Source organism: Parasteatoda tepidariorum, chromosome 8 (assembly GCF_982258835.1).
Source record: "Parasteatoda tepidariorum strain Cologne lab strain chromosome 8, Ptep-v5.0, whole genome shotgun sequence".
In the NCBI taxonomy this organism is placed as follows: Eukaryota; Metazoa; Arthropoda; class Arachnida; order Araneae; family Theridiidae; genus Parasteatoda; species Parasteatoda tepidariorum.
Window position 1 is genome coordinate 97,040,130 of NC_141762.1, and position 26,530 is coordinate 97,066,659.

The 26,530-nt window shown below is 30.4% G+C and overlaps 2 protein-coding genes across 2 annotated transcripts in view; one reads left to right on the forward strand and one right to left on the reverse strand.

The window, feature by feature from the left end:
• LOC107441538 (uncharacterized) overlaps nt 1-3,183 on the forward strand; it is a 24,283-nt gene extending 21,100 nt beyond the window's left edge. Inside the window, exon 7 of the mRNA XM_016054881.4 lies at nt 28-3,183. Within this exon, the coding sequence (XP_015910367.1) occupies nt 28-42 (15 nt within the window). The 3' untranslated portion in view covers nt 43-3,183. The remainder of the gene's footprint in view (nt 1-27) is intronic.
• Nucleotides 3,180-26,322, reverse strand: LOC107441458 (B-cell receptor-associated protein 31). The gene is made up of 8 exons (XM_087169471.1): nt 25,897-26,322; nt 23,115-23,222; nt 20,221-20,321; nt 17,767-17,914; nt 15,036-15,162; nt 12,920-13,013; nt 10,479-10,579; nt 3,180-3,501 (listed from the first exon to the last, which is right to left on the reverse strand). The coding sequence occupies exons 2-8, from the start codon at nt 23,204-23,206 to the stop codon at nt 3,454-3,456; spliced, it is 711 nt and encodes a 236-aa protein (XP_087025597.1). The 5' UTR covers nt 23,207-23,222; nt 25,897-26,322; the 3' UTR covers nt 3,180-3,453.
• Between the last annotated feature and the right edge of the window lie 208 nt (nt 26,323-26,530).

The window sequence follows — 26,530 nt, forward strand, 5'->3', positions numbered from 1 at the left end:
ATTCCAATTATTTACTTTTTTGTTTAGGAACTACTGCAATGATATGTTCTTCCCACCGTGCAAGTCGAGAGGTTCTGATGAAGAAGGATGTGATAATTATCTCCCCGTACGATTCAGAAGCAAATATTGTAGTCTTCACTCTTTTCATGTAGAAAACTATATAGTGTTCGTGTTTTTAAAAAAGACTGTGTTTGTACATTTTATCTGTTCATTAACAGTTTTAGTTCCTCTACATTTGGCAAAAATGTAATGTTTCAGCTTCTTTTTTCCATTTGAATCCATGGGTTTTGTATATTTCAGGAAAGTACCAACAAAAATCCCTATTAAAATGATATTTTTACTCATCTTATTCGTTACTTTAGAATTAAATTATTATTACTGAATAATAAAGTGAGCCTCGTATTAATTGCTTTCAAACATTTCTTTCTAAAAAAAATTTTTTTTATTCAGTTCCTAAATTAATCCTAGAATATGTTGCACTTAAAAAGAATTTTGCATATATTATTATAATTCAACATTAAGAATTTTAGAAGTATAATAACCATGATACAAAAAATTGTATATCCATTTAAAGTCAATTCCAAATGGAAAATATTGCTGTTAATTTAAATTTATATAATATAATTTTTGAATCTTATTTCCTGTTATTGGTTTATTATAAAATATCCTGTGTTTCAAATATTATATATTGTGCAATAATTTGCATGAAATGTGTATTACTTCATATACTGTGCAGAGTGAGTTAAAAAGGCTATGGCTCAGACAAAATAATGAATTTAATAAGGAAGTCTTGGGTCAATATAATTTTACCTAAGAAAGTTTAAGAAAAATTTGTTTAAAAAAAAGTTTTAAAAAAGGAAATAATTATGGAATAATTTCCAATCCTGATCTACTGTTTCCGCATTAATAGTCTTGTTTTACCAGTCCTGTACAATTGCTATTTTTATAATGTTAACAGTTATTGTTTAGATCATTTTGGATACTAGAAGATTCCCTTGCTTATCGTTCATAAATTTTTTAGACTTTTGAAGAAAAAAAATTAAGTTATTTTGTTTGAGAAGGAAAACAGCAGCTCCTGATGGTAATGATGAAAAAAAACATTTCAAATATCAAGTTTGATTCTTATGCATCAGTCAATGAAATAATGAAACTTGTGGTGCGATGCTAATTATAAAAAATGGTTGGAAAAACTGAAGTCCAAATGATGCCAATGAAGGCAGTGATAGCCATGGTGGCCCAGGAGATAGAGTGTTCGTCTTGCAATGAAGTGAGCCAAGTTCGAATCGCAGCGATGGCTGGTCGATACGAATTCCATCGCACCGACCACAATGCTGACGTGAAATATCCTCAGTGGTAGACGGATCATAGAGTCCCCTTGCTGTTGGGATAATTCTGGGAGGTTTGCCTCTCCATGTAACGCAAATGCGGGTTAGCTCCATCAAATAGTCATCAACAAAGGCAAATTTCTTCCAATGCTTGATCCAGAAGTTCCCTTGTCTTCTGGATTGAATTCTAAATTACAAGGCTATGGAGTTGAACATTAGTAGTCGTTAACCCCAAAATTGGGTCGGTTGTTCAATGACGGTTATAAAATAATAATAAAAAAGAAGGCAGTGAAACGGAACCCTGACCAGTGCCCACATTTGCAGAAGGTCTAAAAACCTTTGCAATGATGAAACAGTAATTTACAGAAAAACAGCAATCTGTTACAATTATAGATTTATTTATTTTTTTGTTTATAGACTAACAGAGTATTCAAACTAAAATTTCTATATACAATTTTAAATAACTCTTTTTCCATTATTCTTTTGAATGATATTTTTGCAGTAAGTACATAGTTTTTTTTTCTATTAAAATTTAATTCTTTAGTATATTAATTCTTAATTTCATGCATTTTTAAATTTGTATTTCCCATATTTGTAGTTTTTTATATGAGAAAACCCATGAGAAAATATCAGTCAGAGTTATACTAAAACTTCAAAGAAAAATTTGCAAATATAATGTTTAAAAAAATCCTTCATGTCCAATTAAGGTTTTAAGCCACATTTTGTAATGGTTTTCATCCATTATAGTACTTTTCACCTTTTTTGTGTTTTTTGATACGTTTTTATTTTTTAAATCATTTAGAGGAAAGGAATTAATTAAAGTCAACCAGTTTAAACCAACAGGAGTCTATTCTGATTAACTGATATCTATAAAATTCGGTATACATGGACTATAGGACATAGGGTGCTCTTCTTGAACAAGAATATATATTATGACAATTTGAAGTGGTTTGAAAATAAACACATCACTTTCAGATATAAAACTAAATCATTCAGCACAAAGTTTTACTTATGCGTGCCCTTATCATACCCGGTGGTCAAAATTTGAACTTATTTGCTTTATTAGAAGGAAGTACATACAAAGTTTCATGGTTATCCATTGTACAGAATGTACAATGCGGCAAAAATAAAAGGACCACCCCCAAAAAGCTCTAGAGATTTGGCAAAATATACAAAAAGTAAAAACATATCAAAGGTCATCCTCTTTAATCATTAAGATAGAGTCCTAGAACACAAAGACCAGATAATTTAATCTTAAGTTACTCAGGGTAGTCTTTTTTTTTGGCGCACTATTTTATGATTAGTCTTGGGAGGCTCACTTTAATTGTAATCACCTTTTGAAAAAATATTGCATTGTAAAACCGAACACATAGCATGAATCAACTGAGTTTCTAAGCAAGTACTAGAGTTTTTATTTTTAGGCACTATCAAACATAAGTTGAAACAAATCTGTAAATTAATATCTACATTGTAACTTTTTTTTCTTTGAAATAAAAAATGAAGAGTTGTGCATTTTCAGAAATTTAAAATGTACTGTGATATTTGTATAATATTTTTTAATTGAATCTATATTTTCTGCAATAGAAATGTCTAAGCTGTTTAAGTCTGTACATGCGAAATCGCCAATGTCAAAAGTGTATCATATTCTATAGAATTTACATCATACAATGGGACTAATGAAATTAGCCGGATAAAATTTCAATCTTATTTGTAGGTTTAAAAACCAATCTAGATTAAATATCAAGCAAATCGGCATTGGCCAGTTCAAATTACAGTCATATTTCATTTTTTATTTTCATTTTGTATCATAATAATGATGGTGTCATATTTTTTTCATTAATAAAACTTTCAATATGCCTATTTGTTCTTTTATTTCCAAGCAAAATGGCACAAAATTACATATTCAATACAGAATTCACAAATATGATAGAGCCATTCTTTAAAACGATAATCAAAGTGAGTGAATGTTAATGAAAGCAAGTACAAAAAAAAATATTTTGTTATCATGGTTTTTAAACAAAATAAACTACAGGATGTAAAACATTGTTATTGGTTATTCCCAAATAGTGTCCATTAAAATATGCACTTTGGTGAATTTTTATTCAGGAGCACAATAATATCACAAACCTTATTCATTCTTCTTATCTCCTTCGCCACCACTTTTTACAACTTGTTTCTGTAAAAAAAAAATTATTATACATAAATGAACTGCATTTATTCATTGGTAATCTATTCAAGAATTTAAAAAGTATGAGAGGAAATTCTCCAGCAAAATTATTAAAATGATAAAATAAAATTTTGACACTTAAAAAATATTGTTAATGTGACGTAACTACCACTACGATTATTAAACAAAAATTCAAGAGTATATAAGATGTGTTAACTTCATTCTATCTTGAGTTTTTTTTAGATAGATAAAGGTTGGCATTGTTCATAACTATTTGGCCCACATTGGAGACCAGCGGACTAAATGGATGGTCCACATTGAACAGTTGACTTGCTATTTGTGACTGCAACATTATCCTCCCACTGTTGCTTCTCAGTCTCATTTACACACAACAGGATCCTGCACACACTCGACTGCTAATAGCAACTCAGGTGAGACCACACACACAACCATGAACTTAAAACAGCTCTCGCGACAAACACTCAAAACTCGAACTTAATATAGCTCTCACTACAAGTGCTCAAATTCTGGTGAACTTAATACAGCTCTCCTGGTCTTTCACAAATACGGCAACAAGTGGTAACCGTTCATCCAATTCTATCCTTGATAAAATTCTAGCGGGGGTTAATTGTGACGTAACTAGTGCTAAGATTTTTAAACATTAATTCACTAGTATATAAGATGTGTTAACTTGATTCTATCTCGAAGCAGGGTGCGTAGCCAAATCTTTCAACAAAAATTAGCACCTTTTAAGTACAGTCAAACCTCGTTAATTCGACACTCTCGGGACCTCTGAAAAACTGACGAATTAAGCGGAGTGACGAATGAACCGGAGTTGCATTGTTTTTCAAAAAATTGGAAAAATACCCATAAATTAACAATTATTACATACAGCAGCGAAATTTCAATTTCTTAAAATAAAAAAAAAAACGTTAAAGAATTTGCATTAAAACAATTCAATTAAAACATAGCTTCAGTAGAAAGACAAACAGTATGGTTTACATAACTTACTTTTATTTATTTAGGAATGAAAAAACCATCAATACGGGTTTGTTTGGTATGGGGATTACTTAGCATAATTCTTTTTTCGAGCTTGTACACAGAGTTCAAATCTTCCTCAGTGCCAGATATTGAAGAAAAGTATTTTCTTAGAGCTTCAATGCACTGAAGAGCTTCATTTTTGGAAGGAGGAACTTCCACCTCATCCTCGCTTTCACTCTCTTCAGATGCTGGAACATGTCTTTCGCGGATTTCCGAGACGGTTAGTTCTGGAGATGTCACGAGATTTTGGTCAATTCCAAGGTATGTTTCTTCATCCATCACATCTTTGTTGCGTTCTTTAAGTTGCCTGAGCAATTCAGATAAAGGGACGTTATCATCTTCATCATCATTAACATCTTCTGACGAGCTTGGACTTTCAACAAATCCAGCATGCCTGAAGCAGTTTTTGATGGTTTTATCGGTCACATCAGCCCAACTCCTGTGGATGTAATTAATGCCATCTAAGAGATTTTGTTTCCATTCTCTCCCTTCATCAATGGCTTTAATCCAGTCTCTTACAAGATGTTTCCGATAGTGTCTCTTGAAGCTGGAAATAATTCCTTGATCAAGGGGCTGTAAAACTGAAGTGGCATTGGGCGGCATGTAAACTAACTCCACTGATTGAAGGTTGCTTACCTCAGTATGCGCTGTGCAATTGTCCACAACAAACGCCACTTTACGATTTGTTGCATGGAATTTTTTGTCAAACTCTTTCAGAGTTTTTTCCCAAACATTGGAGGTCATCCAAGACTTTGAGTTTGCTTCATATGATACACTCTAAGACTTCACATTTTTGAAGCACCTTGGTTTTGCACTCTTGCCTATGACCAGAGGCTTAAGTTTTTCGGAACCATCCATGTTTGCTCCTAACAGAACAGTAACTTGTTGTTTGCTTTTCTTCCCACCTGAGCAGTCCTCTGATTGAAAAGTCAAAGTCTTGTCAGGCACAAGTCGAAAAAAGAGACCTGTCTCATCAAGGTTGAATACATCACAAGGGTTATAGCGCTGGAGAACATCTTTTAAGAGACCATTTTGCTTCTCCGCACATCTTTTTGAAGGAAAGTCCATGTCTCTCTTTGAACCGTTCAAACCAGCCGTTGCTCGCCGAGAGCTCCGAAACACCCAGTTCATTTGCAAATTGCAAAGCTTTCTCTTTCAGGATAAGTCCTGAAATTGGAATGTTTTGGGCTCGGGCCATTCTAAACCATTTAACAAGAGCATTTTCAACGTCTTCGAAGGTCGAAACACGCATTCTCTTTCTCTTCTCGCCATCCTGAACACCTAAAGAACTTTCAATTTTATCTTTTAAGGACCAAATGGCAATGAACGTTGTGCGAGGGACTCCTTTCCGTTTTGCAAAAGCAGCCTTAGACATTCCAGATTGCTCAAATTCTCTTATCATTTGGAGCTTTTCATCCAACGTCCAAGATTTGTATCCAAGTTTACTCGCCATGGCACTGAACTAAAGACTAGAGAGACTCGATACACCACCGCACTGCTACGCCGTACTAAGTTTCACAGGAGAGAGAAGAAAAGGCGCGCATTCCAACATGCTCGTTTTCTGCCACCTGTTCTCCCGCCCCCGCCGTTACCCCCTCTTAAGGTCAGAGATAAGGAGCATTATTGCAACTCTTTCTGCAAGACGTGGTGGAAGGAGGGGTGAGACAAAAGGGCAGGGGAAAAACGCTTCCAGTGCCGAATTCCATTACCCCCTCGTAAGGTCAGAGATAAGAAGCAGCAACTCTTTCAGCAAGAGGTGGTGGAAGGAGGAGTGAGACAAAAGGGCAGGGGAAAACGCTTTCAGTGTCCGAATTCCAAGAACCAGTTGCCTAGTGCGAATTCTTTAAAGTGTCATTTTATCCGAAGTTCATAATTTCCCCATGACGTATTAAACAGAGTTTGTTAACACTAAATCCAATGCAAATCAATCGGGACTTGAAAAAAGCGCCGAAATAACCGAAGTGACGAATTAAGCGAGTGTCAAATTATCAAGGTCCGACTGTACTTTTTAAGCACTCAAAAAATATTTTTCAAAGACTTTACATGATAGTGATAAAATAACCAGTTTTTTACAAATAATTCTTTTCCTGATTATATTAGCCATTAAAAAATGCAGCAGAGTTGCATAGGAGAGTGCAAGAATTTTACCGAACCCAGCTCAAAAGACGCACATGCAATTTCACAAGTATTGCATCAAACATGTAAAAGGATAGGCGCTTTCATACGCTATGGACCGACGGTAAGCCGAAATAGATTGTTGAATGAATTGTGAAAACATCGAATAGAACAATTTGAAAAGCACGCTTCTGCATAACACGTAATTAAAATCGACAAGGTAAAAATAAAAATCTAATTTTCGAAAAGGGAAAATGAAGCACTTTTTAAAAACACCCAATGAAAAAAGCACCTTTAAGAGCTTTTAAAAAAGGAATATTGAAAATAAGCACTTTTTAAAAACCCTACGCACTATGTGAAGTACCTTTAAATAGATAAAGGTTGGCATTGTCAATAACTACTCGCCCCACATTTAATTACATTAACTCTTTATAAGGTAATGGGAAGCATAATTCCCACCAACTTTAGTAGTTTTTAAATGTTGATGGGCGACTATTAGCCCTCCTATGATTTTCGTGATCATTTGCTATAACTATTCACAAAAATAGAGTAAAATACCAATGAAGGGTTTTAATGTGGAGAACAGTGAAGGTTAGAGTGGGGTGGAAAAGAAAACCAGCACTGGGGAGCTATTTTCTCTAATGAATTAGTTCATTTAATTGTTTCTCACTGGGTTTATTTGTAGTTTTAAATACAGAATATATAAAGTTACTTATTAGAACAGAAGTTTAAATTTATGGCTAATTCGATTCCTTACAATCGGCAAAATTTTAAAAATCCTGCACACCTTCAAGTCAAAAATCAAGTTAATCTTGGGTTATAAGGTAAATGTTGTTGTAGTAGTTCATTTACGTCGCACTTGAGCTGCACAATGGGCTATTGGTGACGGTCTGGGAAACATCCCTGAGGATGATTCGAAGACATGCCATCACAATTTTGATCCTCTGCAGAGGGGATGGCACCTCCGCTTCGGTAGCCTGACGACCTGCGCGCGAAGTCGAGCACTTTACGGTAGCACAGATTAACGAGGACCAATGTCGCACGCCCTTGGTCCCTACGCAGACTGAAAATCAAATCAAAAAAAAAAAAATCAAAAAAAAATCAAAACATTTTTCAAAGATAAATAAAAAGGAGGACATTTTTTGGAATAGCATACATATACAGACTACTTTGAAATGAGTAAACAGCATATTAAAAAAAAATAGTATGATTAGCTATACTTACGTGTGTAATAAAAACAAATTTTGTTGTAAAAATTAATAAAAGATATTTTTAATTTCAGAATTGTTTTGTTAGGTTTACAATTTCCAACATAATTTTATCACTACTGAACAACTCATAATAGCGTGAAAACATGAAAAATTATAAAACTGTTTCATTAAAAAAAAACTAGTTATTATACCCCATACCAATATGTAATTAAAATTTGTAATTGAGTTCAAGATTTCCTTAATCAAAGAATTTCAATCTAGAAATGAAAACACTGCAAATATGCCAATTTGTACAAAAGAAATTTTAGTGTATGGTCCCTCAATTTATAATTTAGGGATTTGGATTCAGTTTTTAAAATCAGATGAAAGAAACAAATCAATAATTGTGTAACTACAAAAACCAACCTACAAGATTTGTACAAAAGAAATTTCAATGGATGATCCCTCAATTTAAAATTCAAGAGTTCGGAAGCAATTTTTTAAAATCAAATGAAAGAAATTAATCATCAATAATTGCATAGCTACAAAAACCATCCTACAAGATGTAACTGCATTTGCTTAAAATAATAAAGCGTATGACCTGAATTTATCACCTTAAAAGTTTGATAATATAAAATTATTGAGTTTCTTTTTGAAAGAATAACTCAATTTTCGAAAAGTTTCAAACAATTTTTAACGTGGTTAAGGAGATATCACAACCTTGTATATAATTAGGTCCCTTAATTTGAATTATCAAATTTTGTGATTTCTACTAGCATTAATTAATCTATAAAATTAGTATTATCTAGTAAATAATCTAGTATTATCTGTGAAATTTATCCCAACTGATATAAGTGTGTAAAAACAAATTTACCAATAATGAATGATAGATCTATTTTAAATAAATAAAAAATTACGTTTTTTGTTTAAGTTTGCATTTAATTTTATTTTAAAAAATAGTATAATTCACAAACGTAATGGATGGCCCCTAAAAAATGTATATAATATGGTCCCTAATAAATTTATTATATAAATTTATTAGGGACTATATTATATATAGTCCCCAAATAAATTTATATTATACGATCCCAAATAGATTTATAATAAAATTTGTTGGTTGGTTCAGAAATAGAATGAGTATTGAAGCTAAATATTTTTGTCAAAAGTTATATGGTCCCTGCAGTCATAATATTTAACAAATTGAGACAATTGATTTTTTTTAAATTTATTTAATCTGCTTTTAAATAAGATCATTAAAGTTTTAAGTTTAACCCATTTAAAGTTTTTTGGAATAACAAATTTGAATAATGTAAGATTTTTTGCTCATTTAAAATAGTGAAAGTCTCTCACTTCAATAAACCTTGTCTATAAATATTATGTAGTTTTTTCATGAAACAATTTTAAAGTAATGAAAGTTTAAAAGTAATAATACAATGATAAAAAGTAATAAGTAAAAAAAAGTAGTAAATTACAATAAAAGTTTACAAGACTTTTATACAATTGGTGGACGATCCTTTAAGTAAAAAAACTTACAAATTAAAATCTCAATTCTTATCATTATTAAATTAAATGAATAAGAGGGAGATGGAAATTTCGAGATGAAGCTTTGTAATTCTTTAATACTCTGGAGACCCACATAAAAATGCGTAATTAGTGATTGATCCCCAAATCAAGGTCAAGGATTAGTGTATTGATCTATTAATAGAAGAATGCGAGAAGGCTATTAGCTTGCCAGTGATAAAGACAATGTTGCTTCACCAACGAAAAAATTAACAAGAGAAATAAAATGTTCTTTGCTTTTAGGGAAAAGAAAAGAAAGACAATGCTTAGTTGGTCCCTGTAAGCAGTAAAAATTAGAGAGATTTTTCGATTAAATTTCACAGGACGGAAAATGAAACTTGAAATTGAGAATCTCCTGCAAAATGCAGCAGAGTTTTTCATGAAAACAAAATAATCCTTCCCAATGAATACAGCCCATACGCACATGTGGACCCTGCAAGTGTTTCATCAAAAGTGTGAATTTAATGGCGCTCTCATACACTACGAACTGACAGTAAGTTGAAATGGATTGTGGTTGAATAAATTGTGAAAACGTTGAATAGAACAATGTGAAAACCATGCATTTTGCAACCCTCATGATGAAAATTGACACAGTAAAAAAACATCTCATTTTGGAAAAGGCAAAATTAAGCACTTTTTAAAAACACCTAATGAAAAAAGCACCTTTAAGCACTTTTTAAAAACGCTATGCCCCCTCAAAATTTACATTAGGTTACATTCCAGTTTCAAATCTGCGATTGGAAAAAGTAAGAAACTACAGCTCAGTATTGGATGCAAGACTGACTTTGAATTCATGTAAATACATATTTGCTACTTACGGATTTAACTTTTGAAAAATTTTAAAACATAATTGACAAAGTAACTTTAAAAATTAATTTTCGAAATTAAAGAAACAAATGAAGAAAAAAAAACTTTCAAAAAATAGTTTACTTTGAACAAGGTGGGTTGAACTCTAGGCAAGATTGAAATCTATGCTATCTCTATTATTTAAACTCAACATGATTTCAAGTGAAAGTGCAACAAGCATTTAACAGATTTTTATTTTATTTTAATTGCAAATTTTAATTAAGCAAAACTTACTTGTAGCACATCAACTTCAGCCAATAACCTGTCATATTCTTTATTTGTAGCTTCCGCTTGACTCTTCATGCTTTCGAGATTTTTCTGAGCTTTCAACAATTCTAAAAAATAAAAATAGGTGAGAGTTTGAAATACATAAAATACATTATCAAACAAGTCTTTGAAGAAAAAAACACTACAGTAGAGCCTCAATTAACTGAGCCAATAACGAAAAAAAAAATTCTGAATGAGCCCAGAAAAGGACCACACTTTTTTAGTTGACTGTCCGGCTCTACTGCCCCCCAAAACACTCAACTTTCAAGAAATATTGCGCCCCGAGAAGTCAACAAGGGCAAACAATGTATGTTTCCAGTGGTCCTATTGAACTACAGGTGCAATGTGTAATCAGACTGTACTTTTACTTTTCAATATGCTTTTGCAATGAAAGGTAAAGTTTGTCTAAAGTAAGAACTCCCCTATTTGTCATTTGTCTGGATCCTATGACGGTGACTATGGTAAAGAGGTATAACTATTTCAAGTAGGGGTATGGGGTCATTGTTTAGGACAGGTTTTGGCTCTGGTCAGCGAGAAAAAGGGAATCCTTTTTTTCGGTTTGATTTAAAAAAAAGTATTAACTCATTCAAACATTTATATTTTTTGTAAATTATAATTAGTTTACTTATCAGGGAATACATTATACTTATGATTTATTGGAAACATTCATGTACATATAAGCAGGAGTGCAGAAAATTCTCAGATCCTAATATTTCTTCAAAACAAAGCTGATTTTTTTATATCAAAATTTTCCCAAAAGTTTTAACATTTTTCTTTTTTTTTCCTTAAGTAAAATAACTTCTTTTAAATATTTTTGGAAATATTTTTTAAATATTTTTGGATTTATATTAGCCACCACAAAAACAATTTATCCCAATTTTAAAGATATTAAATATTAAGTAGCATCTTTATTATCTCATTCCATCTTTAAATTAATAATTGCATAATTTAAGTATGTAAAAAATTTAATTCAAAATGATTATTTTAACTTATATTTAAAAAGGATATCAAATGTATTTTTTCAGATTTAAATAATAGTTATTGATAAAAGCATATTCAGCAAAACATTAACAAGACCAATAATATTGATCATACCGAATTTATAAAGATATGTAAAGAACTAAGAAAACTCTTAATAAATTCATATTATAAATGTTAATCAGTGAATGGCCCCTAAATTTTTTTAAAATTATTTTTTACATTATCCAGTATTTCTTTAATTGACGATTAAAAAAAAGTAAATAATTTTGAAATGTAAATACAATGAGTATTGAAGCTAAACATTTTGTCAGAAATAAATTATTACATGGTCCCTACATACATAATATTTAACAAATCTGAGATAATTGAATTTTGATTGTTTGTAAATAAAATCATTAAGAGATGAATTAAAGTTTCTTGGGATGACAAATCTGAACTTTCTTACATAACTAAACGTAAGATTTTTTGCTGCATTAAAAGTATTAAAAGCCCCACACTTCAGACTCATAAAACATAAGAGTACTGAAAATTTTAAAAGTAATAATACAATAATTTATAAAAAGTAATAAGCAAAAAAAGTAATAAAGTACAATAAAAGTTTACAAAAATTTTATGCAACTGATGGACGGTCCCTAAGGTAAAACTATTTCTCTTAAAATTTTCAATTGATTCTTAAATTTAATGAATAAAAGGGAGATAGAAATTTTGGGGAGATGAAGCTTCAGGACTCTTGACTGCTCTGGGAACACCCATAAAAATATGTAATTGGTGAATGATCCCCAAGTCAAGTTCAAAGATTATGACATTGGGTCTATAAATAGAATATCATGAGAAGGGAATTAGCTTTCCAGTGACGAAGACAATGGCACGTCACCAACAATGAAATTAACAAGAAAATTAAAATTTTCTATCTCTATTAGAGAAAAAAGTTTGACAATGATCAGTTAATAAGCGAAAATTCGAGAAATTTTTTTGGTTCAATTTCAGAGGAAAAAAAAGGAAGCCCGAAATTGAGAATCACTTGCATCAAAATGTAGCAGAGTTGCACATGAGAGGGCAAAAACCCTTCCCACTGAATCCAGCTGAGTATACGCACATGCGGCAAGTATTTCATCAAACATGCAAAACGAATGGCTTTTTTATGCTCTACGGACATAAATGGGGGTTGAATTATTTGTGAAAACATTAAATAGAACAATGTCTTTTTTCATAATTTGTGGCTAAAATCAGCATGGTAAAGAAAAATCTTGAAAAAAAGCACCTTTAAATGAAAAAAAAGCACCCTTAAGCTCATTTTTATGAACGATATGCACCCTGTTTATATATTTAAATATAATTCCTTTTAAAGAAAAATTAAAAAAAAAAACATTGTTAAAAATATTGTTGTGAAGAAAAAAAAATTTGCTATGAAAATATGGAAATCTTACCCTGTGATTTTTCTTTTAATTCAGATTCCAGACTTTTCACTCTTTTTTCGTATTCTTCATTCTGTCTATTGTCTTTACTCTCTTGCTGCTCCATCTTCAAAATTTAGAAGAAGAAAGAATAAATTGTGTCCCTTTCAACAATAATAAATTTGTAAAATTGAACAAAAGGACAAAGTACAGTGTGGTGGGAAAGGCAGAAAAATACTGGTATAAAAGTATTAAATTAATATCTAAGCACCCTTTCATCATACATAGACAACCACATAGCATCAATCATCAAAAAATATATTTTAGGGATTTAGAAAAAAGATATTAAATTAGAAGTTAGTGGCATCTATGGTTAAAAATCTAATGGTACTTTATTTAAGTCCCACCAGAGCTCCCCTGGGGCAGAATTTTTTCGAGCTATCTGCGACAAAATTCTCTAGCACTAATATCTTTCTGCAAGATACTTTTAACAATAACAAACATACATGTTACTAATTTAAAATAACAGAAGCGCTGTGTTTACAAAAAAAACTGTATAATGTTTTTTAAGTAAACATGTAATAATTTTTTATTCTAATATTATGGGTGATATTCTCGAATTTTGTAGGGGTGGCACACTAAATATTTCCTTCTTCACAGTTTGTAAATAATCATAATAAAAAAATTTTTAAAAAATCATGAAATCCGTAGTAGTGATTGCCGAAAAAAAGATTGATGATGAAATCACGTGAATCAGTCTCCTCGAAAAAGGGATTTCTCAAATGCGTGTTTCGTTTCGAGATTAGGTTGTTGTAATTAATAATATCATATAAAACATATCGGATTTAAAAACTTGTAGAAATCAATAGCAATAACAGCCAAAAAATCGATAGAATCATAGCCTTAAAAAAAGGATACCCAAATGTGCCATTTGAATTTTCCACATTGTTTGAAATATATCGGGATATTAAACACCACATAAAAATCTATATCAATAACTTCCGAAAATACAATCGAAACAAGACATTGATTTACGATAAAATCTGCATAAATTGGGCAAGCCAAAAAGTGATTGTCTAAATGCATGATCAAAATCAAGCGTAAATTTCTGTAGAAAGACAAATCTTCCCACAAGAACTCTAACATTCTGTAACAATGTTGCTGTGATTCCGCCTTGGGGCTAGAGCTCACAATGAGATATTGGGGACGGTCTGGGAAACATTCACGAGGATGATCCGATGACATGCCATCTCAATTTTGATTCTCTACACAGGCTTTGGTAGCCCGATAACCCCTGTGCGAAGTCGAGCACTTTACGGTAACACGGTTTAATGAAGACCGATACTGTTCACCCTCAGTCCCTACGCAGGCTGATCAAAGTGATCACCGACCCGCTCACTGATTGCAGCCAGTGATGCTTAACTTTGGGGTTCTACTGAGAATCGTGTCTTAACAAACAATCCACTGCGGGACTAATAATCTAATGCTTATGACACAGCACAACCACTATATTCTACACAGACAGAAGTTTTAAAATAGTAAGATGCTGGATTTGAATTCAAACAAAAAAAGATGTTTAGCCAATGATTTAAATCACAGATTTTAATTATTAATTTAAATCAATCAAATAAAAGAAAAATTTAAAAATTATTTAAAAATCTGCTTTGCTTTTTAAGGGATTCTGAGAAGTGCAAATAAAAATTTTATTTTCTTAAGAAATGTAATAATTTTTTTAAACAAATATTTCTATACTCTTTGACAACTAAATAAACAAGATCTATAAAATTACTTTCCAGCAACGCAAAGATAAGGGATTTGTTAAATCTAAGTTTAAGTAAAAGAAGTAGGTGATAATGAATTACAATCAACCAATTCAATGTGTAATGCAGCACTGTATTTAAATACATTGATTAACATTCTAACTTATGTAGAGAAACTTAGCTCAACTTTTATATGCCATTTGGCTGATAAAGATTAGCTGCCATTCATGTCATAAGTCACATATGTGGATGAGAAAGTCACCTTGAAGTGCAAGTACCCAATTGAAATAATTTCCAACAAAAGAGTGTTTATCATTAAATGCTTAGAAACCTTAAAAGTTCTCCCTCAGGCAAACAAACCCTGAGTCATTAAATATTTTTTGAAATACCTTTTCCTTCTCAGCCATCAGGTTTTTGGCAGCATCTGCAGCACTTTGAGCTTGTTTCAAAGAAGCACACTCTCTTGCAATCAACTCTGCATTCTTAGATAGTAAAGAAGTCAAGCGACGAATGACACTGGCATAAAATAAAATTCATTTATCAAGAACTGCGTATAAACAGATAAAAATAAATCTATACTAAATTGAATTTGTTCATATACATACACTGTACACTTAGGGTGCATAACCAGATTTTTCAACGAAAAATAAGCACATTTTAAGTACTTTTTAAGCACTCAAAAAATAATTTTAATCATTTCCCCCAAAAAAAAATCATAATTATGATCGCTGCAGTAATAAAAATTATTTTTTCTACCATTTAAAGTTCTTAATTTATAAACATTATATTAATAAAATTCAAAAACTTTACATAATTAGAATAAAATGACTAGTTTCTGATAAATATTGTAGAGAAAATTATGAAAATGGTGAAATTTTCTTTAAAATTTAGAACTACAATTGACACAGTAAAGAAAAAATATCTTTTTAAAGGATTGAAAATTAATAACTTTTTACAAACACCAAATAAAATAAGCACCTTTAAGCACATTTTAAAAACGCTACGCACCCTGGCACTGAGGGGGGGGGGAATCCCAACACCAAGAACAGGGTTGCCACTCAAATCTGGAGAGAAAAAATTGTATACACAATGTAACTAGAGGAAACACAATGATTGTGCTCTTTTGTCAGCTAAATTTGGGCTAACTATACTAATTTTAATTGAGGGGATAACTTATAGAGGAAAAAAGGAACAGCTGAACATATTTAAATAATGCTATAGTAAATTAAATAGTTTAGTATAACTAAAATATCATCCTCAAATATCCCATAGATTACACTTTGAGTGGTCACCCTTTTTTAAAAGACAAAAGATTCCCTGTATTTTCCCAGTTCGTGAAGAAAAAATAAAAATTCCCTGCATTTTTCCTGTAATTTCAGGTGATTTTTAAATTCCCTGTATTTTCCAGGTTTTCCTCGTGACAACCCAAAAGGAGTTCTGCTACATAAACTAAATTTGGTAGGCTTGTTTATACAACTAAAAGATGATGTCTATTCAAATTTCGCTCACAGATAATTAAATTAAGCAGATGCTAAAAAGTGATAATGTGATAAGATTTAGCATAATGTTTTCATATACAACAGTTATTTAAATTAATGAACCGTATTATGTATGAGGAAATATATATATAATAATGAAACAAATTATTTCTGGTTGATCTAAACACTCAATGTTTATCTATTCTAAATTTTTATAAGCATAACAGCTAACTCTGAATATGTTCAAAAAGAAAAATGTGCATATCCAGTCGGACAGTTACATGCTTTCCCTCTCTCTCAACCCTTTAAAACTTATTGACTACAATGATAATATATATTGCAGATTTTTGGAAATCATCATCAATAGCTCGACAGCACAGGGTGAGCCTTGGATTTCTCAAGAAGTCTTTTCCAGCCTAACCTTTTTCCTGTTAGCATTTTCCAGTTTTTAGTTTTTAAGACTAAAAGGTCTTTTTCTAGGCCATTTATGCATCTCAAACTTCCCACTGTCTGCCCACTTTATTCTTTGTCGTTTAATAAAGTTAATACTGTCAGGATCATTAGATGAGTGTTAAAGCTCTAAATTTGTTCTTTTTAGCCACACACCATTCTTTGAATTCCTCCAAAAATAATTCACAAGACCTTTCTCTCAAAGGTACCCAACATAACCTCATTCGTACAAGATATGGTCCAGGTTTCACAAGCATATGTTAAAATTGATCTTAAAAGAGATTTATATAATAAAACTTTTGTTTTTCAATGAATTATATCAGCTTTGATGTATTTTTGAATTCCATTAAAGCATTTATTGGCTATTAACTCATTAACTATTTAATTAAAAATTTTCAGACATAATGAAAACAATCGGTAATCTGAGGCCTTCACACTTAGATAATATTTTCTCCCAATTTAAATTATTTGAAATTAAAAACTTATTATATTATAGCATATAATTACATTAAGAAGACTTCTCTATAGAACTCAGTGATTTACTTGCTTGAGAAAAAAAAAATTATTTCAAAACTTGTTTGACAAATGGAAAAGACCATGTTAAATAGACTAGCCATTTTTTTTTATTTTTTGGGAGGGAAGTAGAGGTCAGCTTTTGACGTTACACTGTTTTCTTACCTTCACAATAGAAAACAAAAGCAGCAGCATCATAGATGGCCAGACAGCCCATTGTGGGCCAATGCCCTCCTCTGAAAATTTCTCCACAACAACTTTTGATTTATCTTTGATCTCCAATTTTTTTTCATTACCTAATTGCAAGAAAATCAGACTCCACGGAATCAGCCCATCTCAACCGTGGCCTTCCCCGCTTTCTAGTTGCAGTGGGTCTAAAAAGCACTCTTTTCATTGTATATTGTCATCACTTATTTGAATCACGTTTGAAATCAAATTCATTCAATTTATATTTAGGCATTTAATAATATCAGGTAGTTTATAAATCTTGTACAGTTCAAAGTTAAATCTCTGCCAAAAAACACTACAAAGTTAATCAAACATACAAATAGTAGTTATGAATTTTTTCACAATAGAATGAAGCAACTTTAAACTTACATAAAATGGCTGAAACTTAAAATAAATGGACAAATTACATTAAAATATAAATTATGCATAAAAGGACAAAGGATGTTATTACGGTGCAAGGAATAGGGCAAATCCTGCAATGTAGCAGTTCCTCTGAGCCCGGAACATTCGCATACTTTGTTGGAGTTCAGCATCAAGGTGACCATGACTCATTTCCTGATCCTTAGCTGTGGAGTATTTATTCATCTGTCGAATAGAATCTAACAGGAAAAAGGAATCATTAGTGGATAAAGAAGTTAATATTAACAACTTACAAACCAGAAGTATCTAAAAGCAACTCATTGCAGACACAAGTATGCTAATTCGTAGCTAAATATTTTCCCAGGTGTGTAGCCAAATCGTTCAACAAAAAATAAGCTTTTTAAGCACTCAAAAAATATTTTTAAGCACAAATAAAAAATAAAATCACTGTTTCACAAGTTGCATTGTTTTCCAAACACTTCAATAGATACAAGGCTGGTTTGGAATTCTTTTGGTATAAGCCAGGTTTTTTTTTCTTCCTGCTTTTTCAAACAAGAATTTAAATAACATGTTAAGCCCCATTCAAAATATTTTGATAAAGAATACAAACAAAACTAAACTATTCACTTTTGCTCATAAATATGTGAACATGATAAAAAAACATATAAAAAAAGATCTTGAATACTTATCGCAACTCCATTTAACAAGCAAATAAACATTTAACTCTTGTTTTTTTAATAGTGCATGTACGTAAAAATTAGTTTACTTTCTTGATTGTTGGCATATAAGGAAATTACATAATTCAGAATTGTTTACATTAATGTTCTTATTTAGCAAGATACATTTAGATGTATTAATATCAATTATTCTAAATTAAAGATTTGTTTTTTATTTATTAAATCAATACAAATTTTAATATAAATGAGCTTTAACTCTTCATTATTTACATTATTTAAATAATTTAAAAAACTACAGAACATGGGATGTGTATTTTAAGCATTTTTAAGAGACATTGACTTAATATTAAATTTTCTAACTTTATTTTACATCAGGAATGAAAAATTTCAGAAAATATCTCCCTGGAAGAAATAGGTTTCTTCCAGCCCAAGTGAAAGAAACTTTTTTCAAAAAAAAAGTATTAAATATTTTAAGTTTATTTTAAACATTTTATAAAAAAATTCTGCTTTTTGAACAAAAATTCAGATAAGTAGTTTTTCAATACTTCACTTTAAAAAGTATAGTAAAACTTAATTTTATAATTAATAAAGAACTATTAAAGTAACATAATAGAATTCTATTAATACCAGTAAATTAACAAATCACATACTAAACACACTACTAAAAATACATATTGAATTCTCAATTACAAATAGCTAATTTTTATAATCAAATAATCTTAAGTATGAATACTCAAACAGTCTTTTAAAGAATGATATATAGATCTTAAAATGCTTCAAAAAACAAATAATTTTTTTAAAAAAAATACACATGATCAACTTTTAACTTTCTGCTACTTTATTTAATTTTATTTGTTTAAGTCATTAAATTTTAATAATAATACATACTTATTATTAAAATAATTGTCCTTCTGTTATGGGAGAAATTGGCTTCTGAACAAAGCACGAATGTTGCTTAACATAGATATTTTTGTAAAAAACCAGTTCTACGTAATCATTTAAAAACTTCAGATTTATATTTATTTGAAATATGAATTTCCAATAACAATCACATACAAAAGTAGAAGAAAAAAAATGCAAGAAAATTTATCTTTTTTCATTTCATTACAATCAAACTGAAGGTATTTATATAAGTAGAAAATTTAATTACATAAAATATTTAAAAAAAAAATTAAAAAAATATTAGTTAAAATCATGGTTTAAACCACAATTGTTTAAACCAGCCAACCTGATAGGCATGGCCCAAATATGCTCAAAAATAGTCGCTTTAGGAGCCCACAATCCCAAAATCAGTTGTCTAAACAGCATTCTTAGAAAGTCTAAAAAAAGGATCTTTAGTAGTTAAGTCAGATCTATATATAATGATATTACTGATGAATGATAACTCTGATATTTATTTCGATGAATTCTCGGATTATGATTAATGTAAATAAATACGTTTTCTTTCCTTTTATGAAATATTTTGTCATCCATATTTATTTTTCTTGCTCAATTTTAATTTTTTTTAACTGATTTGCATGTACTGCAATCCTATCAAAAATCAAAAATAAAGGATTGCTGTCGAAGTTAAGTTAGACTTACTAATTTAAATTAATATTTGCTTTCTTTCGCTATGATTACTATTACTTTGTTTATTTTTTGTGTTAGATATTTAATTATGCCCAATCTAATATAGTTGGGGTTTTTTCAAAGCAACACTTTGCATTTTTTTCAGTGCCGTTTATTTCTGCAAAAAACTCAAACGTTCTGCGATATTGTCTCCGCAATTCTGCCACGGATATGGTAATAGCATAAAAAAAATTTAAATAGAGTATGCAATATAGAAATATATTTCTTAAAAAACAATAGTTTGATTAAAAACAACATACCTAAAAATAGCAACAGCAAAATTACAAAAAATGCTGAGAAATAGAAGTTTGAATAGGAAGCTAAACTTTGAAGAAACCTTGACTTGAATAATTTCTGCCACCTATTTAAAATATGAAAAGAAAATATTAATTTCAAGTCAAAGACTAAAATTCATTCTAAATAAATATATAAAGTAATAGGTGTAAACAGGGTGCGTAACAAAATCTTTCAACAAAAAAAAAACACCTTTTCAGTGCTTTTTAAGCACTCAAAAAATATTTTTAAGTACTATATCCATTAAAAAACACAAAATAATTTTCAAAGTCTTTACATGATTATAATAAAATAACTCATTTCTGACAAAGAACTCTTTTCTTGATTATATTAGCCATTAAAAAACGATCAAGAGATTTTTTGGTTCAATATCAGAGGGTGGAAACTGGAAAATGAAGACTGAAATGGAGAATATCTTGCAAAATGCAGAGTTGCACATGAGAGTGCAATAATCTTTCCAAACCCAGTTTAGTAGACGCACATGCGGATGCACAAGAATTTCATCAAACATGTAAAATGATTGACGCTTTCATACGCGAACGTCCGACGGTACACCAAAATAGATGGTGGTTGAATGAATTTTGAAAACGTTAAATAGAACAATGTGAAAAGCACATTTTTACATACTACATGGCAAAAACTGACATGCCTTTTCGAATATCTTATTTTCGGAAAGGGAAAATTAAGCACTTTTTAAAAACACCCAATGAAAAAAGCACCTCTAAGGGCTTTAAAAAAATCTAAAATAAGCACCTTTAAGCACTTTTTAAAAACGATAAGCACCATGTGTACATATTTGAAAAAGACACTTTTTCTATGTAGACATGAAATGGAATTTACTGAGAATATTTAAGTACATGAGAATCTCAAATAGTTTCAACCTTTTGCAAAACAGAAAAATTTGAGTCAAGCCATTGAAATTGTGGTTATTATATGAAAGAAAAACTGCTTAATCTTTATTTTTTTTTTCTTCAAAATTCAAGTGATTTGCTAAGTAACACATAGTTCCAGGGATAAAAATTATAACACTTTTAATGATTTATAATATTTTCAAAAAAAAGTGGGACAGTTCAAGTTCAGCTAGTCTCTGAAAATTATGGGTTATAAAGACAAAATTCCTGGATCATTTTTAAGTATTTTCGGATCCTTATTTCAAACTCTTCAAAAATTCTATGAGAAATAAAATAAATTTGCTATTCAAACAATGTTTCTCCACTATTCATCTATTAGTAAGAGAATTTATGAAATCAGGGGTCTGTCCAGACATTTTGTGAAAGGTCCGTTTCTCGTGAAATTGTGAAAAAATTACTCACATTCTTTTAACCAGGGTCCGCTTTTATGAATTTGTGCAAATAGGGTCCGTTATTGCAAAAAAAAAACTTTTTCAAGGAGTTTTTAAATTGTAAAGACATACAAGATTATGCTCAAAACTGTAAAATTATAATTAAAAAAATTAAATTTTAAAAAATAAACAACAATTGCTGCTTCTAAATTATAGATGCAACATACAAATATTTGGTATTTAGCCTATACTGCTGAACACAGAATATTAATTTCGGACGAATAATGGAAGAATCGTATGCCGAAGACAAAACTTAATTCATTTACATCCATCTTTCTTGATTTCTGCCCTGGAAAGGGTTTATTCGATTAACAAAATAATAATGAAGATAAACAAATTTGTGAAGGGTCCGATTAAAAGAAAAATCATTTTGTGAGGGGTCCGTTTTTAAGTTAAAATATTTTGTGAAGGGTCCGTTTTTATGAAAAGATATTTTGTGAAGGGTCCGTTAACGGACCCAAATTTCTTCTAAACAGACCCCTGGAAATATTATATCTATTGTAATAGAGAAACTAACGAATTTCAAAACATCATCATGACAGCCCATCGTGGGCCTTGACCTTCTCAAGAATTTCTTTTCAGGCTAACCTTTTCCCTGCTAGCGTTTTCCAGTTTTCAAAACCAAAAGGTCTTTTTGTAGGTCATCTAAGCACCTCAAATTCGGCTTGCCTCTTTTCCGTGTACCAACTGGTCTGGCACTGAAAACTCATTTTGTGGTATGGTCTTCATCCCTTCTGGTAACGTGGCCTGACCACTTTATTCTTTGTCGTTTAATTAAGTTAATAATGTCAGGTCCATTATATGAGTGATAAAACTCTAGATTTGTTCTTCTAAGCAACACACTATTTTTTTGAATTCCTCCAACAATACTTCTCAAACCTTTCTCTGAAAGGTTTTTCTGCTGTTTTTAAGGGTTCTAAAGACATCTATAAAATATAAGTAATTCAATTGGAGTAAATAATTTCTGTTGAGAAATTTTCAAAACACACTAGCTTTTGAGCTTCAAATTGTAGTTGAAAAAGTCCTCTTTTTTTAAAAAAAAACTGTATAATTATTTAACTTTAGGTCTATTATATGTTTTTATAATGGGTTAAAGTTGTAAGTTCTAAAAATAACTTCAAAATAAAACAAATATCACAAAAAATTAATAAAATTTTAACTCAATTTAATGGTGCGTTAACGAACCATTGGTTGAACGCATGAGAAATAGGCAAAATTTGAAAACTCACTTTTTATGCAAGGTTTTAGAGCTTTATTAAAGTTTTATTGTAAATTCAGAGTTTTATAGTTAAGTTTTATCGTGCTGAGGCTAACAATGATCAACAAAATATGCCAATCGGAACAAGCAACTGAGATACACCTTAAACATACCTTATATATTGAAACACCTCAGACAAACAAAATATTAATATTTGAAAATATTACAGAGAATTAGTCAATTCTGTCCCAGAACTAGACCAGGAATAATTAGAAGTTTATTGAAATTAGAAAACAAACTTCTACATCCAAAAAACTCACATAGTAGCTGATATGAAAGGTAACATCAAAATAAGAACTACAGCTATTTCAGCATATAGGAAACCGGCAACTAAAGTCCACTGCAAGCTCATCTTGATAGATTTTAATCTAAATAGAAACAATATAAAATTACCATTTAGTTACAAGTAATATAAAATTACTACTACAGTGTTTTCATTACAGAAAAAAAGTGGGTGAGAATTTCTCACCCTTTTCTCAAAAACTGGGTGAGATTTCAAAAAGTTAGGTGAGATTTCTAAAAATGAAAAAAAACAAAACACGAATAAACTTGGAAAAGAAATATTTCATTTTTAACATCTAATTTTTAAAGCATTGAATATTTTTGCTGCATTATCACATGGAAAATGTTCTATATCTACTTTTTCATCAGCTATTCTCATTAGATTGCTCAAATGCTTATCAGTCAATCTGTTAGTATATTTTGTCTTAATTCGGTTTTGGGTGCAACACATGCTGAACTATTTGGAACCACTAAGTAAATTTGTAGCATTGTGCACACACTTTCCTATTCTCTTCATCTGCCAGCATAGGTTTTTCAATTATTTCTGCTATAGAATAGTGAAGTTATTTTCATGTTCTTACTTCATGCTAGTATTTGATCCGTAGCCATTGAATATCCGTATTTGTTTCGTTTTGACCGTTCCTACCCACATTTGTTTCATTTTCATTTGTCCGTCACGGACTAGAAAATGTTGCCTTAACAAGGTATTTGTCCATCTTACATTCAAGCTCAAAAAATTTAAACGTCTTACATGAAGAAACCTTACCTACGGTTAACACGTGGTTGAAGAGAAATGTGTTCTGAAAGGGTTTAGGGGGTGCATTGTGTTCAGCTGTTCGCACTGGTTCTGAACAATACTGATAAATAGGAAAGCTTGATAACAAGGACCGATGTTGAAAATAAGGAAAGATCAAGGAAGAAAAGTGAAACGGATTTCATTTAAAATAGCGGAAGACGAAATTTTTTACAAAATTCGCGAGATTAGCTCATTTTGAAATTCATTAATAGAGTGCGAGAACTTCTCGCGTTAATCATTTTTTAATGCGAGAAAAGAAAAAAATATGCGAGATTCTCGCGTTCTCGCGCTATAGTGAAAACACTGTACTAAGTAGGAATTACTATATAATTACTACTTAGGTCAACAAAGAAAAATTTTATTTCAGTTACTTTTTTATTAAATAATTGCTATTTTTTCTCACATATAAAACTAAAATTAATTAATTAAATTTAATGAATGAATTAATATTTGAAAAAACTGTATTAACATCTAGTGTCAACCACTACAAGTTTAAAAAAATGCATTTTAACTAGAGTGGATGAATATAAAAAGTATTTTATGAACGATTGAAAATTTGAACAAGATATAGGGAGAGTGTCAACTAATAGTAAAAATTGAAAAAAAATAGGGCGTGTGGTATCAGACTACTATAAAAGTACAAATTTGGTGAGGTGGACCATACGTGCTACAGCGTGAATCGAGTAATACATAAGTACCGGGAAGTGCTATTAAATGTTATCCTAGATTCTTTCACAAGTTGATCAGAAGAAAAAAACATTTTCAAGAATATTTCTATGCTGCATGTTATTCACTAGAATTTCACAAACTTCACGAAACAGTCTAAAAAGCTAACCTTAACTCCTTTGTGAATTGTTAATACGTAAAAATAATTAAGGACTTTGGTAACAATTATTGTTTTTAATGATCGGCATACAACACTAATAAATTATACTTAGTTAAATGTTTCTTACACAAATCAGTTTAATATCAAATGTAAAGATATTAATCTAATTTTTCAGATATATTGTGTATTTACTAAATAAAATACTTAAGTTATGTAAAAAAGATAAAATTTTATCATTGATAAAATACAAAAATAGCACGATTTAAGATATAAAACAATTACCCTCTTTTCTTTCTATACAACCACCGCCAGTGTAAGTTGACCACTTAGGCAATGCACCACACGTGATCAACTTACACTGATTATACTGCACAGTTAAAAAACAAATATTACAAACTTACGCAGACATATTGTAATATATAGAACCACTGAAATTTAAAAATTTAACTATGAATTGTCAAAATTAACCACCAATGCAATACTTATAGTTAACTCACTCTGGTTATATTATATGATTGAAAAACAAAGATTATCAACTTATACAGGCATATACTACATAACTCTATTGAAAAATAAACATTTATGAATGCACATTCAAAACAATCAGTAAACTGCTATTATTGCAATGACATAGTATATTAGATAATTTCTAATAATCGATTCAAATCTTGTTCACTATACACAATCACTTGCTTAGTTTTTTTCAGTTTAGTAGGAAAAGCTGCAAAAAAATTGTCTGGACAGTTTATGTCATAGGCCACCGGCAATATTACGGAAATAAGAGGTCATAAGTTTTTTTTTTCACAAAAATTTAGGCAATATGTTAAAATGTAATCAATAGAATAGATTCTTCAAAGTGCTGCACAAGTTATGTTTTGAAAGTGAGAAAATGCGGCTTTTTATTTATATATTTTTAAAACACTTCATCATATATTTGAATTATCAATATTTGGAAAAAAGAGCCATCATTTCTAGGATTATATATGAACTGTCATATTTCTTTATAATATAAAATACGTTTCGTGTTCGAAAACTTAGAAGGATGATAAAAAATATCAAACGTTATTGACAGCTCAGAATAAAAGCAAATATTTTTTAAATTCTCTACTACCTTTTAGTTAACTTCAAATATACTTACAGATAACTTCAACAGGAAGAAACTGTTTTTAATTGCAGTTCTCTTAGATTTTTATGAAATAAAAATCACAACTGTTGGTAGAAAACACAGGGAAAGAAAAAGAAAGAAAAACTACTTCAAATCTAGTCAGACCACCAGAGAGGAGGAAAAACAGTTATTTCATTTCAATTGCATCACTTTTTGGCGTGATTCATTCATTGATAAATCGCGACTAATTAGATAACAAATAAAGTCATTAATTTGAGTTGAAGTGTAATTCTTAAAGCTTCCAAATTTAAATAAAATATACATTATTATTATTCTACAGTCACTAATTATAATCTTTAATTGATTTCGAAATATATTGTAACTGTATTTGTGACATCATCTTTCATTCACATCAATGCAAGGTGAAAGCGTGGAGGTTACGGGCTCAAATCCCACTGTAAGCCTAGTTCTACTCTTCATTCCGTTGGACTGGAATATAAAGAGTAATTTACATATTATTGACCAAAACATCATATCCAACATGTTCATACATTCCTTTTTCAAGAATACTAAACTGGCTATATGTATACTGGCTGCGGTCATTAAGCGGGTGGGTGACCACTTTGATCAGCCTGCATAGGGACCGAGGGTGCGCGGTGTCGGTCCT